The sequence below is a fragment of the Bombus impatiens genome, unplaced genomic scaffold, assembly GCF_000188095.3.
Source record: "Bombus impatiens unplaced genomic scaffold, BIMP_2.2 scf_0154, whole genome shotgun sequence".
Taxonomy (NCBI): domain Eukaryota; kingdom Metazoa; phylum Arthropoda; class Insecta; order Hymenoptera; family Apidae; genus Bombus; species Bombus impatiens.
Genome location: NT_176573.1, coordinates 10,912 through 38,356, shown reverse-complemented (window position 1 = coordinate 38,356; position 27,445 = coordinate 10,912). Strand labels below are relative to the sequence as shown.

At 32.5% G+C, this 27,445-nt stretch overlaps 1 protein-coding gene and 1 non-coding gene across 2 annotated transcripts; one reads left to right on the top strand and one right to left on the bottom strand.

The window, feature by feature from the left end:
* The first annotated feature begins 1,878 nt into the window (after positions 1–1,878).
* LOC100747881 (protein spaetzle 3) lies at positions 1,879–26,685 on the top strand. Its single transcript, XM_003487417.4, has 8 exons — positions 1,879–2,508; positions 7,599–8,091; positions 8,501–8,998; positions 10,106–10,337; positions 21,618–21,742; positions 22,942–23,232; positions 23,902–24,027; positions 24,096–26,685. The coding sequence occupies exons 3-8, from the start codon at positions 8,514–8,516 to the stop codon at positions 24,286–24,288; spliced, it is 1,452 nt and encodes a 483-aa protein (XP_003487465.1). The 5' UTR covers positions 1,879–2,508; positions 7,599–8,091; positions 8,501–8,513; the 3' UTR covers positions 24,289–26,685.
* On the bottom strand, positions 22,388–22,506 carry LOC112212385. The gene has a single exon (XR_002946197.1). It is a non-coding gene; the product is annotated as a 5S ribosomal RNA (ribosomal RNA).
* Positions 26,686–27,445: the final 760 nt, after the last annotated feature.

Here is a 27,445-nt window from a genome sequence, read left to right as displayed (position 1 = left end):
TTTATGCTTGAATAATTCATATTTGTACTTAAGATTGTTCCTTATTACGTTTACTTTCGTGCTTTAAATACGTTTCATTATTTCTGCTTCGGCTAAAAGAATGATATAGCGTCGTTTAAAAACACTTGGTCGCAAATGTATTGATTTTCCTAGCAAGACTTACAACTTCGATTTCTCAATGGAATATACGAAGGGATTCGGTGTATTCTTTTGGGAAAAAATTGCAATAGATTTTCCAAAAATTCTGTAGAAGTTAGCAGGTATCCTAATTCCATCAAAGATATTAAATTATCGCTTAAAAATTCGCGATTGCTTGTTTAATAAAAAGTGAACCTGAGTTTTTAAATAAAAAAACAGACGAATAGATGCTTGAGTTTTTACATATTCTAAATTACTATCTACCGTAGCAAAGAGGATAGATTACGATTATTACTTTATATTTGCCAAAAATGTTCTCAGAATTTCGATTCTTGGTAGAGTATTGATTCTCTCCGTTCTCACATTTAATCTTTTATGTAGCCAAAAATTCCAAATATACTACGTGAAATTAACTATCTAATTCGCGGATGGTCTATACTAAATGTATTAAGGACAAGTAATACCGAACTATGTTATTTTTTTCTCCATAAACCTTAAATATATTCGAATTGATTCCAAATTTTTAAACGCTAATAATTTGATCATTGAAAAGTTACTTCACAAAAAAATAGAATAAAAGATATATTCTAGGGAAGATTCTACGGCATTAATTATTATTGATAATTCCCTTTCGAGCTACCTGTATCCATTGCAACTGAGCGGAAATACCATGGAAAGAAAGAGCCTTGAGACGATTGAAACCGAAGATATGTACATTTCCTTGAACATGTATTCGCTTTACCTGTTCAAGTTAGTAACCGCAAATAATGGAACGCGTTCTTTGAAACTAGGGACGAGCATTTAGCATCCGTGGATAGACACGTACAGTATCTCGGAACACAGAAGGTGAACGTAGGTGGGCCCGTTGCAGATTCCGATACAGTTATACCGTTCTATGTGCAAAGAAATGAAAGGTTCTGGAGCGCGATGCATCTAAAGGATTCGAGAGGAGAAGGCACCTCGAGAACGCGATAAAAATGTCCCTCGACAGAGAAGAAACACGCGAATGAAAAAAGACGGTTGAAACGATGGTAGACGCGTGATAGGGTTGTAATAACTGCTCGTTGCCATACAGTTCAACCTCGTGATACCTTCCTTCCCCTCTGGCTTTCTTTCTTCTTTTTCGTTTTCATCTGGCGCCCGAACGTCGAACGGCGTGAATCTTTGCTCGTGTTGCGTAGCCGCAACGATCCGTGAGACCGAATTGCGAGATTAGATGCAAGTAAGAGAGTCGTTATACATATATATAATGGGAAAGGAAACGATGCCTTTAAACAGTTTAAACAGACCGATTACGTTAAACCGTCTCGTCGCGCCGCGTTTACGGCCCTGATTCGAATGCTTTATTTATGCTGCAAGAACAAGAACGCGGATAGTACATAAGAAAAAGTTCTTTTTGTGAGAAATTCTCTTCTTTTTTCTCTCTATCCAACTCGACCCTTACCGAATAAATGATGAACGATCTGCAGGCAGAGATAAGAGAAAACGTAAAGAGTAAAATTTGCTGATTAGAAATATAAAATATAAAAGATAAAGGAAGAAAGATATAGTCGATATAAAACATACGAAATGCTAAAAGTGATTTCATGAGATGCGAAAGATTAGTATCACGGAATAGAAAATAAAAGTAAAAGAGCGAAAAATTTGCTTTGCTTTTTAGATTTGATATTTGAATGCACATAGCATTGATATGCAAAGTATATATGAATGCCTATATAGTACATGCGGTTGAACTGCGCGGACTAAAAAGAAAGCAATCGTTTTTGAACATCGACGAATTTATAGAAAACGATGAGAAAGAAAACAAACAGATGCTCTATTAAACGATCTTCCTGCGAGAAGGTGAAGCAACGCTCGAAATCGAAGGTAGGGAGCAACGAGACAGAAGAGAGGGACATCAAGGAACGGAAAGTGAGAGAGAACTTACAGGCCGCGCTACTCTTCATGATCGAGGGACACCTCTCTTTATCCCCATTCTCTGTAGAGTTGGTTAAAGTTAAAACGCTTCTCTTTCAGTTGTCGCTCGCCAACGTAGCGTTTCGCGCGGTGTCACGCACGCCTCTCGGCGATTTCGACGAGCTGCTCGTGTTTCGCGCACGAGCAAGCACGTGTTTCGTCCTCTGCGAATGCATTTCCACGGATTTCTTCCTGCCCGATTCCACCGGTTAATCAATCGCGTTTTACCGTGTCACGTACTTCCGTTTTTCGTTTCTCTCTCGTTCGCTTTCAGCTCCTGCTTTTCGCCCGAAAATCGATCGATTACCAAAAGTGAAAGCAACGGATGAGATTTTTGTTTCGATACGTGTTGGCCGTGTTTCCGTTTTAAGTTTGTCGAGCTCCACGAGAATCTAAAACGCATCACTGAATCCGGTAAGTTGACCGTCGAATTTTTCGTAACAATGTATCTCGGTGATGTCGATCTGCCACTTACGATTAAAAAGCTTCTTCGACAGTGCCGAATAAGATAATCGATATGTTGGGTAAACATAATTTTTAGCGTCGAATTAACCTCATAATGTAGCGGTATTCCAGGTGCTCGATGTGAAAACGAGACATACTCGAAGCGATGCTCGATATTTCTGTTTATTTAGAAAAATTTCTCACGCACTTTTATGTTTCTACGGCCACGTATGTCAAGGTACTGCATCTCAACATGTAGGAGCATACATATGTTTCTGTTCAACTTTAAGTTCAACAGAAAGAAACAAAGAGTTAAAGTTCAATTTCACTCACTGTTCTCACGAATTACAAATTTTATCATACGTATCTTATACGTTTATCCTGCGAACCCCTCGTTTCTAATACAAAGCAAGTTAACGAGAAATATTTACAGACATCGTGAACAGGTTCTAATCCACGTTTCAGACTAAATCGTATACCCTTGAATCATCGAATATTTCAGATTAGCAACAGCCCAAAAGCATTCCGCTTCGAAAAAACTAGCATTTTTGTAATCACATCGGAAACTATCATTAACAGAGGATGTACCATACTAGTGTCTTTTATTTAATTAATCGCTAACACAATAAAAGAGAATAGTACCTTGAAAACGATAATGAAATTGATAGGTTGAATTTAATAAGTGTATAAGAACGAAAAGGAAAGCAAAGCAATCCGTTTTAACAAACCGGACAGTGGGAGCACGATTTATTTTTAGGTGAAAGCACAGTTTACATACTCGATTTCGAAGAAAGCGATTCGATGAGCGAAAGTGACGGACGGTCAAACTTGTTCGACTATGGTCGAATTTTATCGGTTCCCCGGTAAATCAACGGAGTCATTATCGCTTTCGCATCTCACAGGCATCTTCGGAAGACACGTGGTACACGCGCGCGAATCCCATTCTCGTATGAACAATTGCGTGGCCACGCATACGCCGACGCGTTCGCATAATTTTCTTTCATAAAGATATTAGACGACACTGACTGTCATTTGAAGTATACATATATATTTTTAAACGGATATACAAATGTTATCATCGCATTTTATTCATTTTCACGACTAGTTAAGATTATTTCAAATAAAACACGTGCTTTGAAAGTACATTTCAGATTTATCGTTCGTGCGTTTATTGCATCTACTACTTGCCTCGATTATTCTTTTAATTCATCGTTAGCAACATTTGTAAATTATGAACACGCGCTTTAACGTTTTGTCTTTAGCCATTTTTCTTTTCTTTTCTTTTTTTTGTTGTAAGAACTTGTGATATAACTTTAGCGAATACATATATATCTGGTAAATAATATATTTAATTGTACAGTAAATGTAATTTTTTAATTTTGTGCTAATATGTGTAATATATATGTGCCTTACATTATAACGTATAATGTGGTTATTTTAATGTTAAGATGCTTTCCATAAATGAATGAAATATGATGTAAAAAATTGTATTACCTTATATAAATGAAATTTATCTTTTTTATATACCGTGCATATAAATATATAATATATGAACATTTATGTATTCGTAAATAATTCATTTTATTATATATAGATATCACGAAGTGCAATAAGCATACGTTTCCTGAGTGAACTATAAATATAACATAACTTATAATTTATATTTTATTTACGTATATTATTATAGTAAACAAGTTAATATATACATATAATCATTATCATTATTTATACATTACTGGGTACATTACTGGAAAGGTGTAACATATGTATGTAAGTACACATGTTTATAAAAAAAAAAACACAGTTTATAAGATAGAACGCGTTAAACAATTCAAATGAAAAAGTATAAGTAAAGCGAACTCAGATTTATGTAAAACTTATTGCGAGAAAAAACGTTGGCAGGAAATTTTTATTTGCAATGATATCGTTCAATGACATAATTTTAGCGAATGTCTGTTCAAGTAGAATAAGGGGGGTCTTAGAATCAAGGATACAATCGTAGTTCTCCGAATGTTAAAAACAAATTGTCGAGATACTTTCAGAAGCAAATAGGTGAACGTGTTTTTAAGTTTCCATGAACTTGGATAGCCTAGCTTAAAATACTACGATCCTGCTTACGAAGTATGGTTTTATGTCTCGTATAATAAAATAAAGCGACTGATGTTGCGTATGGGATCAAGTAAATATAACGCGAAAGTAAAGTAAATGTCAAGCAAGTCGATTAAAGTAAATGCACTTGAAGTTCCGAATATAAATATTATATATATATATCAATTAATTTTTATGACATTATTTCATGCAACGCGAAAGTAAAGTAAATGTCAAGTAAGTCAATTAAAGTGAATGCACTTGAAGTTCCTGATAGAAATATTATACTAATAAATTAATTTTTATGGCATTCTTTTATTGTTCGATAATTAATGTTTCCCTTATGAAATTTTCAATAAAAAATTGACATATTTTCTTTATCGCTACTAAGTAATGGTTTGTAGTAACTCTTTTCTTATTACTTTACGCTTGTACTATGTCAACATAAAAATCTTACATTTACAACATATTTCCTATTCATATTCATATTTTTAACCATATTACACGAAACTCGTTCGATTACCTTGAAATAAATTTTCTCGGTACTGTTTAATATATATATACAATATGTATATCACGCAGAAGTGGGCGACCAGATATTTGCTCGAAATTCCATTTTTGAGAAAATGGAATTAGAAAAGAAGAGACTAAGTACCGATTTAATTCTTATCTAGACACGATCAAACTTCATTTATTCGTAAACGAGATCTTGAAAGAAAAAATGTGATTTATTTTCTATCTATTGATTATTTACACATTATACATGCAGTTGGATATTAACCAAATTTACGTACATGTACACACTTAACAAATTCTCAAACTCAATTTTCTCAAGGACGAAGCGTTTCATAAGAAAATTGTATCCCACATTTTCGACTTATTTCGACTTGTTTTCGCGTAGACTCACTCTCTTGTCCATTGAACCATAAATCGTGATTAATGGAAGGGAATGAAAGTGACTTGTTATTATGGATAGGTGTATTGACGTAATTCCAACGTCGTGATATGACATATTATTATCAGATTAGGACATTGAGGTTTTATAAATTGATACTGCTAATTGTACGTCATAAATATCATTTGTCTCATCACGTTACTTCTCGACAAGTATCATCGCTATACAGTTATTTATTTTACTTAAAGTCGTATCAGCTACTATGGTCATTAGCGATTATTTTTATTCCAATGATATATTATTTCTATTTTATATTTCGCTAAAGTTATATTTAATATATAATGTTATTAAGATATATAGAGGTACTAACACTGACATTATCTTGGATCAGCATCTGTGTATTTACCATGCCACAATTCACGTATAATTGATTATCGATTAAAATAATATTTTAATTCTACTCTATATTTGGATTAACGGGATAAAAGATCGCGTATGTTTGTGTATTCTCTATGAAATTTACAGTTTGGGATTAAACTTGTAATTACTCAAATTTCTCAAATGCTTCACACAATGACGTTTGTAGCAACGCTATTTCCTTCGAAGAAATAGTCTAAATTATTAAAAGTCTAGATACTTCAAAACACAATGTCGTTCATTGCAAGCCAATTAGAAAGGCACGCGGTTTGTACGCAATATCCATGACTACATTGTCTTTTGAGATTTGTCGTATTATGAGTAACGCTGCGTAACCTATTCATTAGATAGGTCTCACCTCAGGTAATTTGAGTACTTTGAGTTGTTTCTACCGCGGTATATGCTAATTTAAGATCGTGATACGTCGATATTTGAAAATTATGATTATGATATATTAAAAATTTGGATATATTAAAATACCCATTATGTTATATTATTATATTATATTATATTGTGTAATATCTATAAAATATTATATGTAATAAAATATCTATTGAAAACAGTATATATCCTGTTTATACTATATATTAAATATTAATTATAATATATTATATTATACGTATATACAGGGTGGTTAGTAACTGGTGGTACAAGCGGAAAGGGGGTGATTCTACGCGAAAAAAGAAGTCGAAAATATAGAATAAAAATTTTTCGTTTGAGGCTTTGTTTTCGAGAAAATCAATTTTGAATTTTTGCTCGGTACGCGTACAGTACATTATTACGGATCTCACTGTAGATCGTTGTCTCGATGGAAAAATTAAAAAAAAAAAATTTTATTCTATATTTTCGACTTCTTTTTTTGCGTAGAATCACCCTCTTTCCGCTTGTACCACCAGTTACCAACCCTCCTGTATATTAAATTTCTTTGTCGTATAGTAACAACTAAGAAAACATTAATAATCGCTATTATTAGGTATCATTTTATTTCTATCTTGCATATTTTCTATCAATATATAAATATTCCTCTTTCTTTACTAATTCTTTACAAATTATTAACACACGCAATGAAAGAATATTATTGATATCAATTAATTAAAGACGACTTTGTAATACGTGCAAAATACACATATTTGTATGCAACCGATTTCTTTGAGTGAATTCTAAAAAGTTGTTCGAAAAATATAATTTTTATAGCTTTTGTTATAGCATAATTTTGTCACTGTCGTTAAAGTGGCATGTCTAATAAAGCATCGTGAGCAAGGCAAATAAGTAATTCTTTGTATCGTTAACCTACATATTTCCATAATTGATATTTATAATATTTTTCATAAAAAAACATTCTGTTACGAAATTGTTATATTTTTCCATCCAGCTTGATTTCCATGACCATTCCGTTTTCTTGTCCTTCGCTAATGATCATGCTGTGTTTCAATCTTTCTTACGCTTGAAACAATTTTTCACCATTATGCTTTATATTTTCCTTAAACAATTTAAAGGTAGAAATCATAAGTGTACGTTTACCAGTGGTACTTTCAATGAAATGTTACACAATACATTTATTTATTCCCTGCATGTAAAATTGTGGACTTACGCTTGATAATGGTTCACGCTTCGGTGAGCGATACATTCGCCAAATATTGATATTTCTTTGTCATTTCAGGTCGATCTCGCGGCAACACAAGCATCACGTGAGAAAAAAGAGGAAGGAAGAAGCCATTAATCTTCGCCGAATAATCTTAATCGCGTTATCTAGAAAAATTTTAACATTTCAAGTTGCGAATGATCAACCTATATTTCAAGTATCGATTATGTTGTCTGATTTCATAAAACGTAGGATAACGTTAAAAATGTCAGTGAAATTGAAGCGTGTTTAAAGCAATTTTTCGAAGGTGATATAACACTTTTAAGGAAAGATTATAGCTGAATTTCGATGAAATCGATCGCTGAAATATTTAACGTACAATTCATTTGAGATCTTGAACAGTAATCACGAAATTCTTCGTTCCTGGTTGATCATGAAGTTTATGGTAATGAGACGTGATTTTGTACACGATCAAAATCACGATCATCAAAGCTGAAAGTGTAAAACTGAAAATTCACAATCGAAGGACGTGACTTTGTATTTCCTTCTAAAGTGTCGTCCTGATTCTACGGTAAGTTAAGATATATTGAATATACATTTGAATAAATAATTTTATTATTTTGACCTTGAAACTTTAATCATATTTTTGTACACTTCTTTCTCGAATTTGATTTTCTGCAAATATTATATAATTTTATTATCGAAAATTCTGCACATTTGTGCATTACTTTTAACGTTTAATATTTTAGTATCGTAGTATTATAGAAATATGGCTCACTCTATATAAATGAATACCTATTATAGTGTTTGTACATCAGCTGTTAAAAAGTAACAATAATATACGTATTCGACTTTAAATCGCGTTTTCAGTTTCGGTAACATGTTACAGAAATAAAAAGAATCCGAACAAACTGTCGAATTAAATAAGAGCTGGAAGATTGTTTCAAAGCGATTGAGAGAGTTTCTTTGTTTGTTTGAAGAATAAAAGTAAAAATGTCACTGGTCAACTTTACCTTGCCGTATCAGTCGGCAACGCCTACTCCATTTTTCTACGGTGGACAAAACGGAGGACAGTCGACAGTGAACAACCTTCGTTTGAATGCCGTACTTCCGCCTGCGCCCGCTCCAAATTTTAATGACCAAGAACCTTTCCAAAACGAACCGTATATACCACCCGCTGCTTATCAGCAGCAGCAGCAACAGCAACAACAACAAAGACAACGTCAGTCGACCGTTAACCGACAAAGAAATACAAACACGTTCGTCGAAGATTCGTCTTTTTCATCGACACAGGACAGTCGATATGCGAATTACAATCAAGATTTTCGAAGAACGCAACCACGGCAACAGCAGCAACAAATGAGACCTCCTCCGTCACTGTCGCAACAACAGCAACGAGTTTCGGTAGAGAGGGATCAAGACAATTTTCGAACATCGAGAATGCCAGAACAGGAGAGCTATCCTGATAGACCTAATGGGTAACTTCGCAGGATTCATAATATTTTATTATATACATTTCGTTTAATCGATTTAATTGTAATCTCTCGTATTTGGTGATTTTTCGTTTAACTTTACCGTTATTAAGTTATTATCTACACTCTTCGTTGTCGGTGTGAGTGTATGTGGTCAACGATTTCTTAAATTTCGAAACAAAAAGGGGAAAAAGTGGTGTGAACACGCGGTCGCCAGTTGATGGAATTTTAATTTAACAAAAATGTAGAAATTTCGGTGTACGTTAAGGGAATCATAATTAAAAGAAAATTAATTAAATCGATTATATTACACGGTGACGTATAATTCCGTTCTTTTGAATTTCATATTTTTCCGTCAATTAATTAGATGTCAATACGTATAATTAAACTCAATGTGCTATGTAGCGGAGTACACCAATATTTTCGTTTTAAAGCATCTTTTGTTGCCGAACCAGCGAAAGCTATATTTCGTATAGCAACCTTAATTGCTCTCGTAATTATTTATGTAACGATCAGCTGAATGCTCTCTTGTTGCTTGCCATGCATTCCTAATGAATTTCTGACGAATATCTGACTCGTGTGCTCGCCCGTCACTGTCGTTCCCTCGTCCGGTCAATTATGTCATCGATCCGTACATACGATATAGCTTCTTTCATCCTGCGTTACTCCAGATATGTATTATTAAATATGGAGCACAATTTTTTGTCAAACTTAATAACAATTATCGTAAAAGGACGTCATTTATAGTTCGTTTTTTCAACTCGGTAAGCGCGGAAAGTACGCATTCCTGCTAGCCTTTTAATCTTTTTTACCGGCATTAAGCTTGCATTCTTTTGTAATTTTCACTCTTCTTTTCATACTTTTACATTTTCTTATATTTTATTTCGTATACAACTCAATAACTTTTCTCGCTTACGTAATATTTTTTCATATACACACACACATATATAGATATATATATATATATATCATAAGGATCTCTGAAAGATTCGTCGAACCCGCTAATGTGTTAAAATTGCACATCAAATTTACTTCTTATATCGTAATTTATAATTATAATCCGATGAAAGTGCCAAGTATTTTGTTGTTCAATTTTTGTTTATTTTGTTAAAGGTATACGAGAGTTAACGGTGAAAGTGGACCTGGTACAAAAACTTCGATTCACGCTGTTTTAGACTATGATGACGACTTCGACGATTACTACGATGACAAAGACCCAGAGATACCAAGGGACGCTCACGTCACACCCATTCAAGGTCCAATCTTTTTAAAGAATGGTTCGGTCCCCGTAGTGCCACTGTATTCGTATCCTCAACTAAACAATGGTACATTTGTACAGATACCGGTAAGTTTGAAAACAACATCATGGCATATAATCATTTTGCATGCAACGCTTTAAAAACGTCTCTGGAGAATGAGAGACCTTCACTTAGCAACTCTGTTGCCAAGTAGAACAAGTATAAGGACATTCGATAATTAATCTTTCAAAATATTTATATGATCTCTGTTGAATTATTTACAATATTATATGTTACGATGACTTGAATGACGTCTTGTTACTGACACCTGTAAAAGTTTCTTACAAAAAATCTCCGGCGTTACAGACATGACGCTAATGAGGTCGTGTGTAATTTGGCTTTCTCCTCTTTAATTTTGTTTTTGTAAATGCTCCTTAAAATTCCCCGTGAACTTTCCTCGGTTAATGAAACAATGTCATTTTACAGCTTTAGACGGAGCTTTGAAACATGATATACTTTAATTTCGAATGTACGAACTGCATACACGTAGGTTTCGATAAAAGATAAATTAAGGTGTAAGCGAAAATCTGAATCGAAACAGTCGTAAAAATACGAAGTATATCGTCGAAATGTAATTCGTACATTATGTCATACTATTTAATTGTATATGAAGTTCATTGTGTTTAAAGTATTCGTAGCAATTTATCAAAAAAGTATTTCAAGTTAATATGAACAGAGAATGTGTAGCGACTAAAAGAGAGATAAACGTAGCGTTACTTTAAAATATCTTTCCCTTATAAAAAATTCACAATTCATCTTGTGTTCTTTTACATAACACTGCATGTTCTTTTTCACTGCAAATTTTTTGATAATGTGTGTTACGTGTATGTGTTTATGCAGCGTGATATATTACAATATAATCTATAGAGTAATTTGTCCAACTTACGAACTACAATACAGTCATTCAGTTTGAAAAGGATTGACACCAAGTTGATATAGTACCAAATATTATGGATGAAACGAGTTCAACTAAATTCATATCCGAAAGTGCTTTAATAAAGAACTATAAAGGGTCAAAAATTCATCGTAAAGTAAGCTCAATTATATAATACTATTTGACCGTATGATTCTTTACAAGCATTGACTGATGAACAATTGATTACTTACTGATTAGGAATACATCTTTAAATGTGATACTACTAATGTTTTTAATTATCTAATTTTTATTTTACAATTATCTATAAGATTATTAGTAATAAGTACTGGACGAAACGCGTTTGATTTTCTCAATCAACCATTATTTTGTTCTTTTGATCCAGGATAGCTTAAAATTTCCTTCGTCAGACCAAATTGAATAAAAAACTAATTCTTCATGTAATTGTTCAAGTACAAAGCATAAAACACGAATCATTATTTTTGTAGAAACCAAAATATGTGACTGAAATATGTATAAGTGCGGAGTACAAATGACTCTCGACACCTGAAGCCTGTTAATGATGAAAATGATATTATTTCGTGAAGGAATAACAAGGCAGCGTCTTTCGTGTATTGTTCAATTCTCATTTGTATTTTGATTTCCAAAATTTTATAGGACAAAGCGTGTTTGCATTTTTCTTACTATAGTTGCTTATATATAGTTGCTTTCAACTTTTTCTAAAAGTATTTGTCACAAATATAACGATGATGTAGTTGGTTTTCAGTTTTTACTGATTGTTCAAACGTCTTCTTTATCGTTCTTTGATTATTTGGTATTTAATTACTCTTTATATGATTAAGAATATATTTACAATGATTATATCTTTCTGTACAGATAAATAGCTTTGTTTAAGTTGAAACCGTATAAAATATAATTATAAATTACAACGTATAATCATTAAACGTTACGAGACGCCGACTGTTTTAATATCATTTCGTTCATGCGATTCTTACGAATGCCGAGTGACAATGGTATGGTGTGACTCATAGGCTGTTGAGCGGAAGAATTCGTTGTGAGTAGAAAGTATACTGAGCTGTTCACGCACGAATTACGAGTATGGAATATATAAGTAGATTTCGTCAAGCTCAGACACAACTTTCAACAAATTTGTTAGATAATCGCGATCTCAGAATTAGGTCGCACGTTTGTCTCAACCTTCGTGACTAACGCGCTTTTCATAAATTTCAAATATCTGGCTCGTCAGCAGCTCACTAACTGTTACTCGAAACGTTTCAAAAGTAATTTAAACTTTTAATTACACCTAGACGAAACGATTCAAACAATGGATTATCCATAATTAAAACTCAAAATCGTTCTTTACAATGAAAAGATCGTTCCGTCAGGAAGACGATGGATTTATTAAATAACGACAAAGCGTTTGCAGTTTATTAATTCAGAAATGTTTACCATGATCTCTGCTGGCAGTTCTTTGTACAATTTGTTCCTTGAGAACGTCGCAGTCCAAGACTCGTACTTGAAAAACCGTGGCTCGTGTTCGAGGATCGTTTGAAAGGTGATCGAACGCGGCCGTGGCTACAGGAACATTCAAAGTCTATATCACTGGCGTGACATTTTCTTGGAAGCACCCATGACCCCAAATATCTTCCCTAGAATCTCGCAAATGTACGTTCGGTCGAGTGCATGTACTTCGCTTACACCTGCTCAGCTGTTTTGCACGTATCTCCTTTTAGTTGTGTGGTCGTACATTTCTGCAAAATTGCGCACCGTGCAAAGAATTCCCTGGTGCGACACCAACTTTAAGGTCAATCGATGTACTGGCATTGAAACAGTAACCCCTTGACCCGACGTTCCGTTTCTTGTTAATTTGTTTAAATCGACAAACCAATTTATCATTACATATTTACTTGCGAAAGACAAACGGTAATTTTACGTTATCTATTACCATGCCTTTGGATAAATTTATTCTTCTTGTGAAATTGCTTGAAACTTTTATATACGAAATCAATATGAAATTACTTTAGACTACTAGATAAAATCAATACTATTACTAAGATAACACTACTACACAACACGCAGTAGATGAAATTTGAATTTACAAGCTTTCCGATTTCTAAATTTAATGTTACATCCTAAGGCGTCATTAAATGCTTGTTGTATTATTTAATAGTTTTATCGAGAATTGAACATTTTATTTAAAAATTTCTAATTATGTAAAGATATATACTATCTCGTCTATATAATTGCGATCTGAAAAGACGACTTACATTAATCTTACTTAAGAATAGTTAATAGTGTATGACATAAAAAGAAAACAAATTTTGTTTTCAGATCATTAGGAATTATTAATAAAAATGATTATTACGTGCGCGAATGAAATTTTCTAGGCAACGATTCACCAACAAATATCTGTCGTATAGAGATAGAACGGAACAATCTAATGATAAATCTCAGATCTCCATTGTTGGATATTGGGAAAAAATGTCGAGCTGGCAATCCGGTTTTTCCAGTCTATTCGAAATTAAAATCGAGCATGACTCTTATATGACGGAAGATACAAATATTTCTCTATATCCACGTTAACCGCGCTCTGTTAGTAGTTAATAGCTTTTTATCTGTAACAAACATTAATCTTCAGCCATTTTCAAACAGTAGTCTCTTTTACTTAAAGTAATGAACGTAGTAATTGCAAAATCGTTGTTACTCCACTCCTTGTTAACCGAATACGGTTTATATGACATATGAAATATAGAATTATATGAAATATGATTGAATACAAAGTCACTGCAGTGTACAAAGTCATCCTTTTACTAGTTTCCATAAATTATTACAATGGCATTTTGACCAGTTTTTCCTTCATATTATTCTCTATAATCAATCTTATTATTTATAACGAAGTATAAGCTAATACAATCGTCCTTTACGCCAAGTTTATGCTTCTCTGTTATGCTGTCCGCTATTACGCTTTGGCCTTGCAGAGGTACTAACATTTAGCCTACATAGTACGTGGAGCAATTCTGTAATGCATCCAGTATTTAGAAGATTAAGAGAAGATAATGCTCAATTACAAGTTGATCGTTTATTACACTCGAATCTCGTGATATATAATTAATCGTAATAACACGCAATAAATGTCAATACGATGTCTCTTTTCTTCTTTCTTTATTTTGTTTTTTTGCTTCGCATAAACGTGTTAAAATCGATTCGTGATCATCGATTGTGAAACGTAGCGATATAACGATGTAACGCTGTAACGACTCGCAGCTCGTATTACAGTTCGGAAGCGTTCTGGTCGATGTCCTCGGTCTGATCACTGAAAGTTAAAAAGAAATATGTTTAACCTTCCACGCTCATTCCACAGTTCCACGTGATTCTTGCGTCGTTTTACGACTTTACGACTTCGTGCGGGCTGTTTTTGTCAGTCGCCGTAATTAAGGTATTCCACTTCATAAAAGTAAATTGACGGATTTAGCTCAGATATGCGGTTCATGAGTGAGATATGTAGTTATTGAAGATAAATTTAACACCGAAATTAAGTTCCTTGTTTGCAACTATGACTGACATAAATATTGTTCAGGTTTACTTTTAATCATTGGTAAATGCTTTTTTACATACGGTTCCGCTAGCTTGTATCTACTTAAATGTTTTCTTCCTTTTTTTAGCGAAAGCGGGACTATAATTTAATTGCGCGACCTTATTTACGAATTTGTTACTTATACAAATTTTTTGTGTATATAGGTACAATATTATAGATAGATATATAGATATATAGAATAGACGTAGCTATTATATTATCCATTAAATAATATAGCAGTAAGATGTGTGTAATTTATTATTATTATTTATTTTATTTAAAGCCGCGTAATTTGTTGTCCCCTCTTTGAACGGCTATTCACATTTATAGTAACTGTAAAATTGTAAAAGAAAAACTGTAAAATAAAAAGAAACTAAATCAGCTACTCGAATTGTGCAATTTTGCGTTATCTTTTAGTATGCGATTTATATAAAGTAAAATTATCATCGAGTTTGTCATATTGAAGTATTTCTGACTTACGAAGTAGCAAGCGAAATTGAAATTAGTGACCGGCAGCATTTCGAAATACGAATAGCTACCGATTTGTGTTAATGACAGAAATCGTTCAATCGACTCAAAATTAATGCGATTAAACTTAGAACGTGTTTCTAGTATTTGCTTCATCACTTGTCCAATATAAATGTCTTCATTCGAATGACGAAATATTATAATTAGTACCGATGAACCTATATTAAGATTGACAACTTGCATTTATTATTTATTCATTTGAAATTGCTCGTTGACGGTACAACATTGCAGTGATATTTGCACATATTGTTTAAAATAAGCTCGTGTGTCTCTGTACAACAAGTAGATGTGCTTTTATCAACCATGTCCATTGAGTGTCAGGAGGTTAACGTTAATAGCTTCATCGATCTTTTCTCTTAACTGTTTGCGTGTATCAAGCTTTTCGATTAGACATGTTCTCGACTTCGTAGCTCCAAAGAGAAGAATCTGAGGAGGATAAGTCAAATTAATGTGGAGGTCGTGTCACAGTCTATCTCTATCTGACTCTTCCAATCTATCGATCAGCAAAAGTCTCATTGAGCAATAGTGTTACGTCTCTGGTAACACAGTCAGGTGGATCATCGTGCTCGTCCATAAACGATGTTGTATTTCTAATGACGCGCTATCTAAGCACAAGGATAACCAATGTTGCAGAAGATCTGTTTGAGATACTCCTGTGAGATAGTCCTTAAAGAAATGAGATCCGATGAAACGAATGTCTGCTAATATATATCGCACATTTGCGGAAAATCTGTACGTGAAAATACGTTACTTCGTACGACTGTGGTATTCTTGAGTATATTTGATGTGTTGAAGCGTGGGGATTTCTTCTTATTTGTACCATCGTACCAAAAATATTTAAATTTGTCTACATTAATACTTCGATGTATATCGCCTTATCTCGATAATGAAGTTGAATCTATTCATATTTATTGTATAAAATATTTTTTTTATAGAAAAAGACTTACCAGACGTGATGGTGAAGTTTCTCCGCGTATTGGTCATCTTATACGTTTTTCAAACATTCGTAAGCGGTACAATAAACTAATTTATTATATGCATATTTTTTATACGTAGACTAAAAATATATGAAAGACTATCTAGGTATAAATATGTATTTCGATGCTTTAAAGTAAACTTTTAAGCAAACAATGTTTCACACAGATATAATTTAATGCGTTAAATAATAATGACGCATAAAATACGCATCTGTGTTGTTTTTTCTTAACAGTAAAATAATCTTTAAATAATAATATTCATTTTGTACATTCCTTATAGTATGACTAACCGGAATTCTTTGTCTTACCTTTTTCCTAAATTTTAAGTGCCTTATAAATTGATCATAGGATCTATGATGCTGTCGAAACCTTACAGCAGCCTTCGCGCTAATGCGAAGTACACATATCTATGACAACGACGAATATTTCGCGGCGATATATTCGCAGCGGTATGTTTATATGTACTATACCCAAGTATTTACGTGACAGTCTTTGTGTTTGTTCACGCCAACGCAAAGCAAGAAATTTCTACTAACACTGCAAATATGTAGTATCTTTTTTCACGTTGGAATTATGTTGCTTTTCTCTTCGCTGTTGTTCCTTTGTTCCTTTTAACACGCAACAAAATTTGCTACGTAATTAATAGAAATTGCTAGAGATCGTTTAGTCAAATGATAGAATTGTTTAAAAGCGACGAAAGTGTGAAAATGTTTCTGCATTACAATTTAAAATATGGTATTTTTCGATGTAGAAAGCGAGCGGTGAGATTGAGCCGAATAGTAAAATCGACTAACTCAAATGTTGAATTAGCACAAATTTTATTCATTTAGTCGTTAGTCGGTTGACAATAGCGTATTGTCAATATTTATCCACATTACGAGATGTGACTGGCAACTGTCCATTTCAAGCCTTTATTTAACTGCTCCGCTTTTCTAAGTAGAATAGACAGGCAGTTCAGACCTCTCAAATATACCTTCAAAAACTACACAAGTTACAATCGTGCTAAAAAGAGAAACTAAAGTTTATTAGCAATACGAAAACGAAAACTTTTTAACAGATTATCCGTTATTAAGTAGTAACTTAAGAACTTTATGAACTATTTTATTGCAATTACTTAAAAATGGCATTGTTTTCTATAAGTGAACAATACAAATTCATTTGTCGTTTCACAAGCAATTTTTGTGTAAATAATGAACAGCATTTTTTACTAGACATTCTAATTCATTATTTACGTAAATAATATAAAATTGAATTTAATACAACATTCATCCCTCATTAATTTCGTACATTCCTACGGAATAATGAATAGTTCAAAAAAGTGGTAAATTTATAATTATGTTCAACATTGTATGTATAAATACGTGTACATACGAACATGTGAAATGTACATATGATTAAAAGTGTGTAGTAGGATTTTTGCTTATTTTTATTATTATTTAGAGATATTGTTGGTTTGTTAGTGGAATCATGAGGTTGGCGTAGAGCAAAGAGTATCGTGATGAACAAATATAAAATATAAATATTTAAATTTTATACTTAATGTTTGTAAAAAACCCAGCTACATGAATAAAACAACGTTATATGAGAGAATTTTCTAAACATTGGCAATGTTTGGAAATTTTTCAAGAGACTGATGGTACATTAAATAAATAAATGTTTTATTATAGTATGCCATAAAATCAACATATCTTACTTAAATTGAGTAAGTCATTCAGTTTTATAACTGTCCTTACGCAACCGACATGTGATATTCAGATTTCATCATGATTACATGTTCATTAAGATAAATAAATGATTTAAAGCACTTTTGTAATATAATGTTAATAAAAATTGCATTTTTCATATTATGTTACAAGCTAATAGGAATAAAAATTTGCATTATATATTATACATATAATCTCACGTTAAATGAAACCAACTTTTTTATCATTAACTCGCATAGTTATTGCCAATAAATTTATATTGCAAAATCTTGGATTTGCATTCAGAAGTATGCAAAATTCATTTTCTTTCTTTTTTCAACTAATTGTATTTAATATTATTACATTTTAATATTTTATATTCCCTGCGACACACACACACACACACACACACACACACACACACACACACACAGAGTATTCATAAATTGCATGTATATTAAACACACAAGTAAACAAATAAAATTAATGGAGAAAGTTTCGCTTTGACAATATTTTCATTCTGTCGAATTTATTTTATTTCGTTGCTTGCGTTGCATTTTGAATACAGAAAACAGAACATTAATATGTAAGCATAAAAATTGGCTTCTTTTGTAAAGTGTTATTAGTGGGAAACATTTATTTGGTAGTAACAAATGTAATAAATAATTATTTTCTTTACGCAGATTTCTATTTCATATATTGTTTCGTACAAATAAGATTCGAAATACATACAAACAATTTAAAATCTATTATATGTGAGCAAGAAAATATTAGATGGCACAGAGATCTAAAAATATTTTTTCATTTTTTTTTTATCAAATCACTTTTACGTTTATTTCCTCCTTTCAGCAATTACAGATCTCTATGTTATATAATTTTCTTCAGTATAGTAGACTAAATTATTTTATAATCCAATAATTAAAACATACGCATAGATGTTATATTTCTTCCTTAGACAGAAAGTCGAGCTTAGCATATGTTTCATTTACTCATATCAAAATCGTATACAGTACAAAATGGTAATTTAAAACTAGTCAGTTTTGTGAATATCGTAGATATAAAATAAATAATATTTATATGAAAATAATTTATCACAAAAGATTATAGAAATTTAAGAATGTGCTATCGTATTGTCCCGATAAGAACAGATCATTAGAATTTAATTGAATTTAATATCCTAATACCTCTACGAGCTTATACGACTTTTTCTTTTCGATTTCTTAACTCATATTAAAGTACTTTCATATTCAGAATTACCATCTACATACCACTTAACTATTAATCTAACTCATTAAAAAATTGCAAGACGAGTACAGTGAAATAATAGAGCTATAAATCAATATGTACCATAAGTGTTATTTTATCTGTTTGCTTATCACATGTAACTTAATTTTTTAATTCAATTCGTGTGAGAGATTGCAATTCACTGACGTAGAAACACGGCGTGATTCATTTCTGGCGGGCAATGTATCACGTTGCTCATACTTTCCTCATACATACAACGTTCCAGACTGACTCGAGTCACTGAATGACGCCTACTGATTCTTCAACGGAGCCGTGAGTGTAGGACGATAATCATTAACGGACCCGATTTCCGGTACAAATCAGCAATTCTATAATTATAATCATTCGTGGCGTTGATCGTGAATGTACGCGCGTTTATGTAAAATTTACAATACTTAAAATAGTTAAATAATTCAAATCGAGGATATATCGATGTTGAAGCAATTCGTAATTTAGTATTCACTACAAAATATATTCAATCCAATTATTAGCAAATTATTAGTTTTGTATCATTTTTATATTGCCTTTAAAAAATTCTCTATTACTTTTGAAGGCTTGAAATGACTTTCATCGGATACATTCTTTACTCGTCACAATGCACTTCAAGTACCATTTTCATCATACTAAACAAGTGTTCTCATCCTTTTAAACGGAAGTATAAGTAACTAGCTGCTATTCTTTTTTTCTCAGATTTCTTCATAAACAGAGAACAAAATTTTTAAGCCCAACTGTTACAACTACACATATCTTCCCTTTGAATGTAAGACGAAAATAGAAGCTTTCAATGAATTTAAAGCGTAGACATAGTTAGAATATACAGATCTGATAAACATCGCTGATATATAGCTATTTTCACAACTTCAGTTTCTATGTAATAACACTGTTCCTTTAATTCTATTCATAGAGTAGAATGATACAATTTTTGGTATTGTTTTGGAACACGATGTATATACCGTATGTGCACACATCAATGTACAGTGTACGATAATGTACACATCAATATCTTTTAAAAGTATTCAAATATTATTACTACATATCGGTCAAAATATCCGGATATTTATGAATGATATAGTATGTGTGTGTATATTTGTATGTTCAATTAATTTAAATATAGATTAAAATGTTTTTTTCATATATCGATTTTCATATATAAGTTTATTTGTGTGGACCATAGATAAACTCCAAAATACACCAAAATGCACAGAAGTAAATGAGAATTTTGATTTTGTATAAGTTAAACGTTGTGCAGCGATATAGGTATAAAGTTAGATATTATTAAATATTAAATTTCACTTTTACCACATTCAGATACCATACCTTATCCACAAAGAATCGCATAGTGTCCGCTTTTATTCGATCAGATCCTGTATCTTCGTCCTGCGATCTTCGTATGCATATTTCGATTATTTTATTTCAAGTCAACATTTGTCGCGCCGAGACAATTGTTTTCTCGATGAAGACGTCCTTGCGGTTGATCGTAGGTGTTTCCATGACATTACCGAAGTGTATTTTCCGTATATCTTTACCATCCTTATTCTACAAAGCATGTAGTACGAGGACGCGTAGGCCACATACTATACAATTTACAAAATATGTACATGTCGTACCTCGTATCGTTATTGCGCAGGTGTTAGCAAATATTCTCTGATTGAAGACGTCGTTTCACATTTCTTTGATACGAACCTTGATTGAATAGAAATAGAAACGACCAAAGGGTGGTTCGTTTGGCTCGTGTCTACAATGCGAGCGTGTACGACGATCGAAATGGTCAAACACGCCCTAGACTCACACGAGGCGTGGTTGTTTGATGTCGATCATTTTATGCGCATATCTCCGTCACTCGTTTATGTCCTAACTATTTAGTATTTCTCCGCTCGTATCTTGAATTTCTGTTTTGAGAACTACAAGAATTTTATATATTCTATCGCAGTATTTTCTATATTTTATTTGGAAATCTTTCGCGACGAAGTAAATCGCATCGTATCACGTAACGTACGAGTCATTACGTTCATATCGAAATTGCATCTTCTATTATATCGACTAATATTATACTGCTCCAACTTTTTAGAACAATCTTTCTCGAGCCGTATACCTATTTACTGTAATTATTAAGTAAATATACAACATAAGTTTAATCGACATTAAATAATCTTCGAACTAGCCGCGCCTGTTTAGTTGTGCAATAGAGGTTTGTACTTGCGTGATGTTTTTTAGAAATGGAAAAATTAATATACTTTAAGTTATAATAGATGTAGAACATGGAAACTCGAGAACTGTATACAAGAAATAATTGATCATTTTCTCATATTTGTAGCAACGAATAACGAGATTTGCGATGTTTATGTAGTTGACAACAAATTAAAGAATAAAATATTGCGAATTTAAGACATATTATATTTTTGTTATAGATTCTTTGGACCGCACTTTCCGTTGCTCTGGGAGTCGAATTGAGGGGAGATTTGGTACGTGGTGTACCGTGTATTAAAAAATATCATCAGCTGTTCTGTCCAACTGCCGGAAACACATATCCAATGTAATACCTGTAACAACAACGTAGTAATATTTTACGTTTACGTTATTATCTTATTATATTACCTGACACGTATTTAGCATGTAACTAATAGGTATTTGTTATGACATAAACGACGTAGTTAGAGTTGGATGTAAAATAAAAGAAGATTCATACTCGTTTGCAATATCATATGTCATCGCATATAATATTCAATATTTCGTAGTAACATTTAACGTGATACTGCAAAAGTAGTATTTAACGTAATTAGTTCATAATATTACATATAACATTATTAGCAATACAATTAGAAATAGTAGAAGCAAGGCATTTTACAGATATCTTCAAATCTTCAAAAACAACTTTGTTTACTAATTATCGATTTTTCTGTAGGAAAATTAAAATTTTTGTAGAAGCCACTTCAAAACTGAAAGAAAAAGCTTGGCTGACAATGAGTCGTACTATAATTGAAGCATTGAGAGCAAAAGTGGACTTTTTTTTTTATTAACGTGGAGGAAATCCGCACGGACACCAGGCCGCTTTTGGGGAAAAGCGGCGTGGTAGTGCCGGACTCCAACCGACTAAAACCTCCACGATGACCGTCCCGGCTGCGAGCGAAAGGGGCCCGGAACCGGTGTGAGCGATACACCCCTCCCTCCCGAAAAAAAAAGCCAACACCACACGGAGTTCCCAAGCGGTCACCCATCTAAGTACTATCCGTGCCCTACGTTGCTTAACTTTCGTGATCGGACGAGAACGAGTGCACTCAACGTGGTATGAGAGTTGGCTAGATTAAAAGTGGACTAACTTCGATTCAACAAGCTGATTCGTTGTCTACAATAAATGTGATCACAAAATATCCAGCGCAACAGTTGATTTCGTTATATTATCTGTGTTTGATGCAGACAAATCGAGTTCTTACATGTTTATACAATTAATACAGCTTATTGGAATAAATGATCGCTATAAACACAGATTCAAAAAAAATGTATCTTCGTCCATTTCATGTCATGCTTTCAATGCTTCAATTAAAAGTAATAATATTCATGGATCTGGTTTACAACTATTTTTTCCACACCCTGAACTTTGTTACGAAGAATTATATTAGATTTCCTATACAATTACGTTTCGTTTCATGCAACATATTTCTCGCATTGAGAATTTTTCATAGGTGTTCATAAGATAATGAAATTTAAAACTACTTTTAATAAAATACTTTTTAGAGAACGGATAGAACGTTTTATTGACGAAAATAAGGCGTTAATGAAGAGAATGTACGGTGACTTCGAAATGAGTTCAGGATACGGTTCTCCGACAAGAGAACCCAGTCATCGGACACGTAGGAGACGAAAAAGTAGAGAAGCTACAAAACATGATATCCCCGATGGTGGACCTAGTTTTCGTGACGAACTGGATCCGGAAATGGAGGCTGATGGTGACTCATTTTTTGCTAATATCAGAAAGACCAGAAATCCCCGACAATCTCCTGGAAAGAATCGAAATGACAGTGGCAGGTACTTTCTTCGAGAGCTTGAGTTGATAGATCCACTAAAAATCGCTAATGACAAGATATCACTATTCCATAAGATAATAATTCGAATTGATTTCTTTTTCCTTCTATCGATGCAGTTTTTTACTTATAGGAAGTTCCACTTCTTTTCTGGCCAAAATTTATCAGTATATCCTACGTGCATAAGCAAGAAATAAATATTATACAAAATAGGTCGTTTTAAGCTTCGTTATAAAATTATAACAGAACACGACAAAAGAAAAAGATTTATAGCTTGCTTATACCACTGCACCTTTTCGGATGTACAACTTAGAACATGAAAAAGTTTATCCAAAAATTAATGTTGACTCACTGTCGACTGGTAAATTACATGTTTTACCATCTACATTCTTGTATCCATTGGCGGGAACAGAGGACATTTTAAAATTGTGTATCAACAAGGAGTAATTATGTGATTGTCTCTCTATAGTTTGCATTTTTCTTATAACTTTTTAATAAAGCTCCAAACAATTTATATTTACGTAACATTTTTCTATTATTTACAATTACAGGACAAATGAGAAATATTAGCACGAAAACAACACTAATACTATCGTTGTAGATAGAAAAGAAAATTACCACGACAAATAAAAACGTGGTAACATTAAGTATTAAACAGCCGAATATTTTTCAGAGTCGATGCATGCGAATCGAAGGTGGAAATTGTAACTCCTTATTGGGCCAGCAACAGCGCTGGAAAAATTCGTGCCATTGTGAACACACAACATTTCGAGCAGGCCATTCACCAAGAAGTTTGCTCGTAAGTGTGCTTTCATACGCGACTTTACGTGAAATCGGAACTTTTCTTCAAAAACTTTCCTCTTGCAGGAAAACTCAGACAAACCGCTGTACTGGTGATTGCGGTTGCGAACAAAAGTATAAGTGGCACCGACTACTTGCGTACGACCCCGACAACGATTGCAAAGGTATCTTCATGGACTGGTTCCTCTTCCCTTCCTGCTGCGTCTGTAGATGCGACCCGGTTCCGAGCAAATTTTCCTCATCTAACAGTCGAAATTAACATGACTTTTTACGAGCAAGAGTCTCTTACACTGTCACGATCGAACTTGTGATTCAACTGCGATTACAAAGAAAGCTAGAACACTGTACGCAGATTGATATTGTCTTCGAAATGAAATTGAATTGCGGCAAGAGAAACTATCATCCTTTTGCTTTAAGCAGGTTTCAACAACGCCGTCGTTTCGATAGGATAAAACTCCGCCACATTTATTAAATTAAGCATAACATATATGTTTAATTGACGATTATTACATTTCGTCGCTAAGAAAATCCGCCTTATTTATGAATATAGTACTAGAAACTATTGGAGGAATTTCTACTATTCCCTTCCTACTGAGGAGCGTTTCTCCCTTTCTTTGTCGGATTATTAGGATTAAGTTATATAAAGAATTAAATAAACAGATATAATAGATTATAAATTAGAATAGATATCATTATTTTCCTGCAATACTTTTTGGTAATGCGAATTAGGGAAAATTTGTTATATTATTAGTTGTTTATTGTTATCTATCTTCATTTATTGTAAAATAATACTTATCAGTGATAAATTACGGATGTTTATGCATTTATGAGAAATTTCAAGATGCAAAAATGTACAGAACGCACATAACACACAGAAAGATATTGTACGTACAAGGTACCGAAAATAAAGTGCTGCTCGTCATAAAAATCTTCAAGTTCCATGTTTTCAGTAGTGTTTATAGAAATACGTATTTGCATAAACATTCACAGTCTAGTGATATCGTATTTAATACAATTTTTGTTACTAATTTAATGATCTATCGAACATCTATCAGCAGTGTAAGATCAAGGCAACTAATTAATAAGGAAAGGATAGCAAAAAGTAATATGAGAAGGAACAGATGCATATTAACACATATATTATGTACTATATTGGCTGTAAATTATAAACAAATCAGAAATAATTATGAAAAAAGGGTGTCCTTTGGTCATCTGAATTATGTGAATAATATCACAGCCCGGTTTAGCGATACATGTAACTAATATAAGTATAGTATGTCCTACTTAAACGTATACACACCATCGAAAGAGCGAAAAAAATGTTTTACGTAAAAGTTGTTTGGAATACGTGAATTTTTGAAATTCTTATTTCCAATGATTTGAATATTAACGCGATTTGTTATGTATTATAATATTGATGTCACTTTATTACGTATTTCACAACGAATTCAATAATGTTCAATAATATTTTCTCAATAGCTAGAGAAATGATAGGGTGCATCCATTTAAAGTAGACATACTGTACGTATAATAAACTCGCCATAGTTTTATAATTAGCAGCTGTGTATTTACGCGACTCTTGTTTATTTCAATTTTCGAATGACAATTACAATAATTTTTTGCAACTATGTTTTTATATATTATATCGTGTTATGAACATTATCGATGTAATAATGCTCGAATTGCTATTGTGATAATAGACAACAGCGTTAAAAAGAACAATGATATTTAAAACAGTAAACAAACTATAATACCATTTTCGTAAACCTTTTAAACGTAACGAAATAAGATAATCGTAATAAGATAGATTCGAATTTCAGTCAGTTTGTTTAATGGCAACGTGACAATACTAATATAGTTTATATATTGGCGATCAAAATTTTTCAGTTTCTATATCTTTATAAATACGTAATACGCATTTGTTGCTTTCTCCTGTTAATTACAGTCTAGTTTATCAGAGAGAATTTGCTTGTGACCGGCAATTTCGCTATGACCTTCCCTTGCAACTAAGATACTCGACGCCCTCGTATCAATTTAAAGCAGCATTTAAATTTTGGTGTATCAAGGTGCTGCGTATTTCGAATGTAAAAACAGGAAAAACTCGTTCCATGGTACCTTCGGTATGCTTTTTTATACGATAGACAAGATAATTACATTCGATTGAAAAGAGGCTTTTCTGCTGCGCAACCTTCGCGTTTTGTCCTCCATCGTTCACGTCGACATTTTTTTCCCTCCTTTAGTTTAATTGTAAGTAAATAAGTAGATATGCGCGGTCATTTAGTTGGAATGCGTATCCTGTTGTCACAATCTCTTTCTGACAATCTAGAAAATATAATTCTCAGTAATCGACGTTGTTACTTCTTTTTCGTCGGAGTAGTTAGATCATTATATTCATTACTCGTGTTTCATTGTTTCTTCTAGGATATGTATCTTCAAAGTCAAATACCGTGTAACGGATCTATATAATTACTAGCGTGTATAAATGTAATTGCATAGAAACGTTAAAATACGAATTAGAAAAATATTTATTAAGTTATGTACGCGAACCGCAAACAACGAAATCCAAACATACATATGTAACACATTATATTCCTATATTCGGTAAAATAGAATTTTGTACATACGCGAAATAAATTCTGATTATTATTCCCTGGAATTTTGTGCAGCGAAGAATTATTGCAATTATTGCGTGGAACGTCTAAAATATGTGATCTAACCGAGTTTCCTGGTCCTATATAATGGCTAACACAAGAAAATAATAATTTGGATCATTTAAAATATGTAGGTAGAAAAGGATAAAAGAATGACAATTTCCATGATCAAATAAAAGAATCGAAAACAATAATTAATTCTAATACTTCTTAATTATTATAGATATAGGAATATAGCTTTTTATATTATAAATATAGAAATATATTCATTCTCAGTGTTATTTTATTGAAAATTACTAAACGTTAACTGTTATAAAATTCGATATTCAAAAAGCAGTAACTAGACTGCAGGTGTTTGTACGTTTATGAAAAATTTCAATCTATACGTGCAAAATAATAGATAACATACAAATTATAGAAAATATTTAAAATAAAATACGAGTAATATATACGAGTAATACATATATATATACGATGAAACAAATTTCTATGTCTAAATTTCATTTCTTTAGTTACGTTAATAAAAATATTTGAATTTATATCAACATTTGTAATCTAACGATGATATCCCGACACAGGCTGTCAGTTCTTCATTTTACGAAAGTTGATGTAGATTAAATCGGGTTCTTCTTTCTACCAATTGTGAACACGTGTCTAACCCTACTTTAAAAAAAAAATGTAATTAACCAACACAAATATACCTCGATGGTATAAACGACACAAACTTACGATAATATGATACAAATTCTATTTAGAAAGCAACAA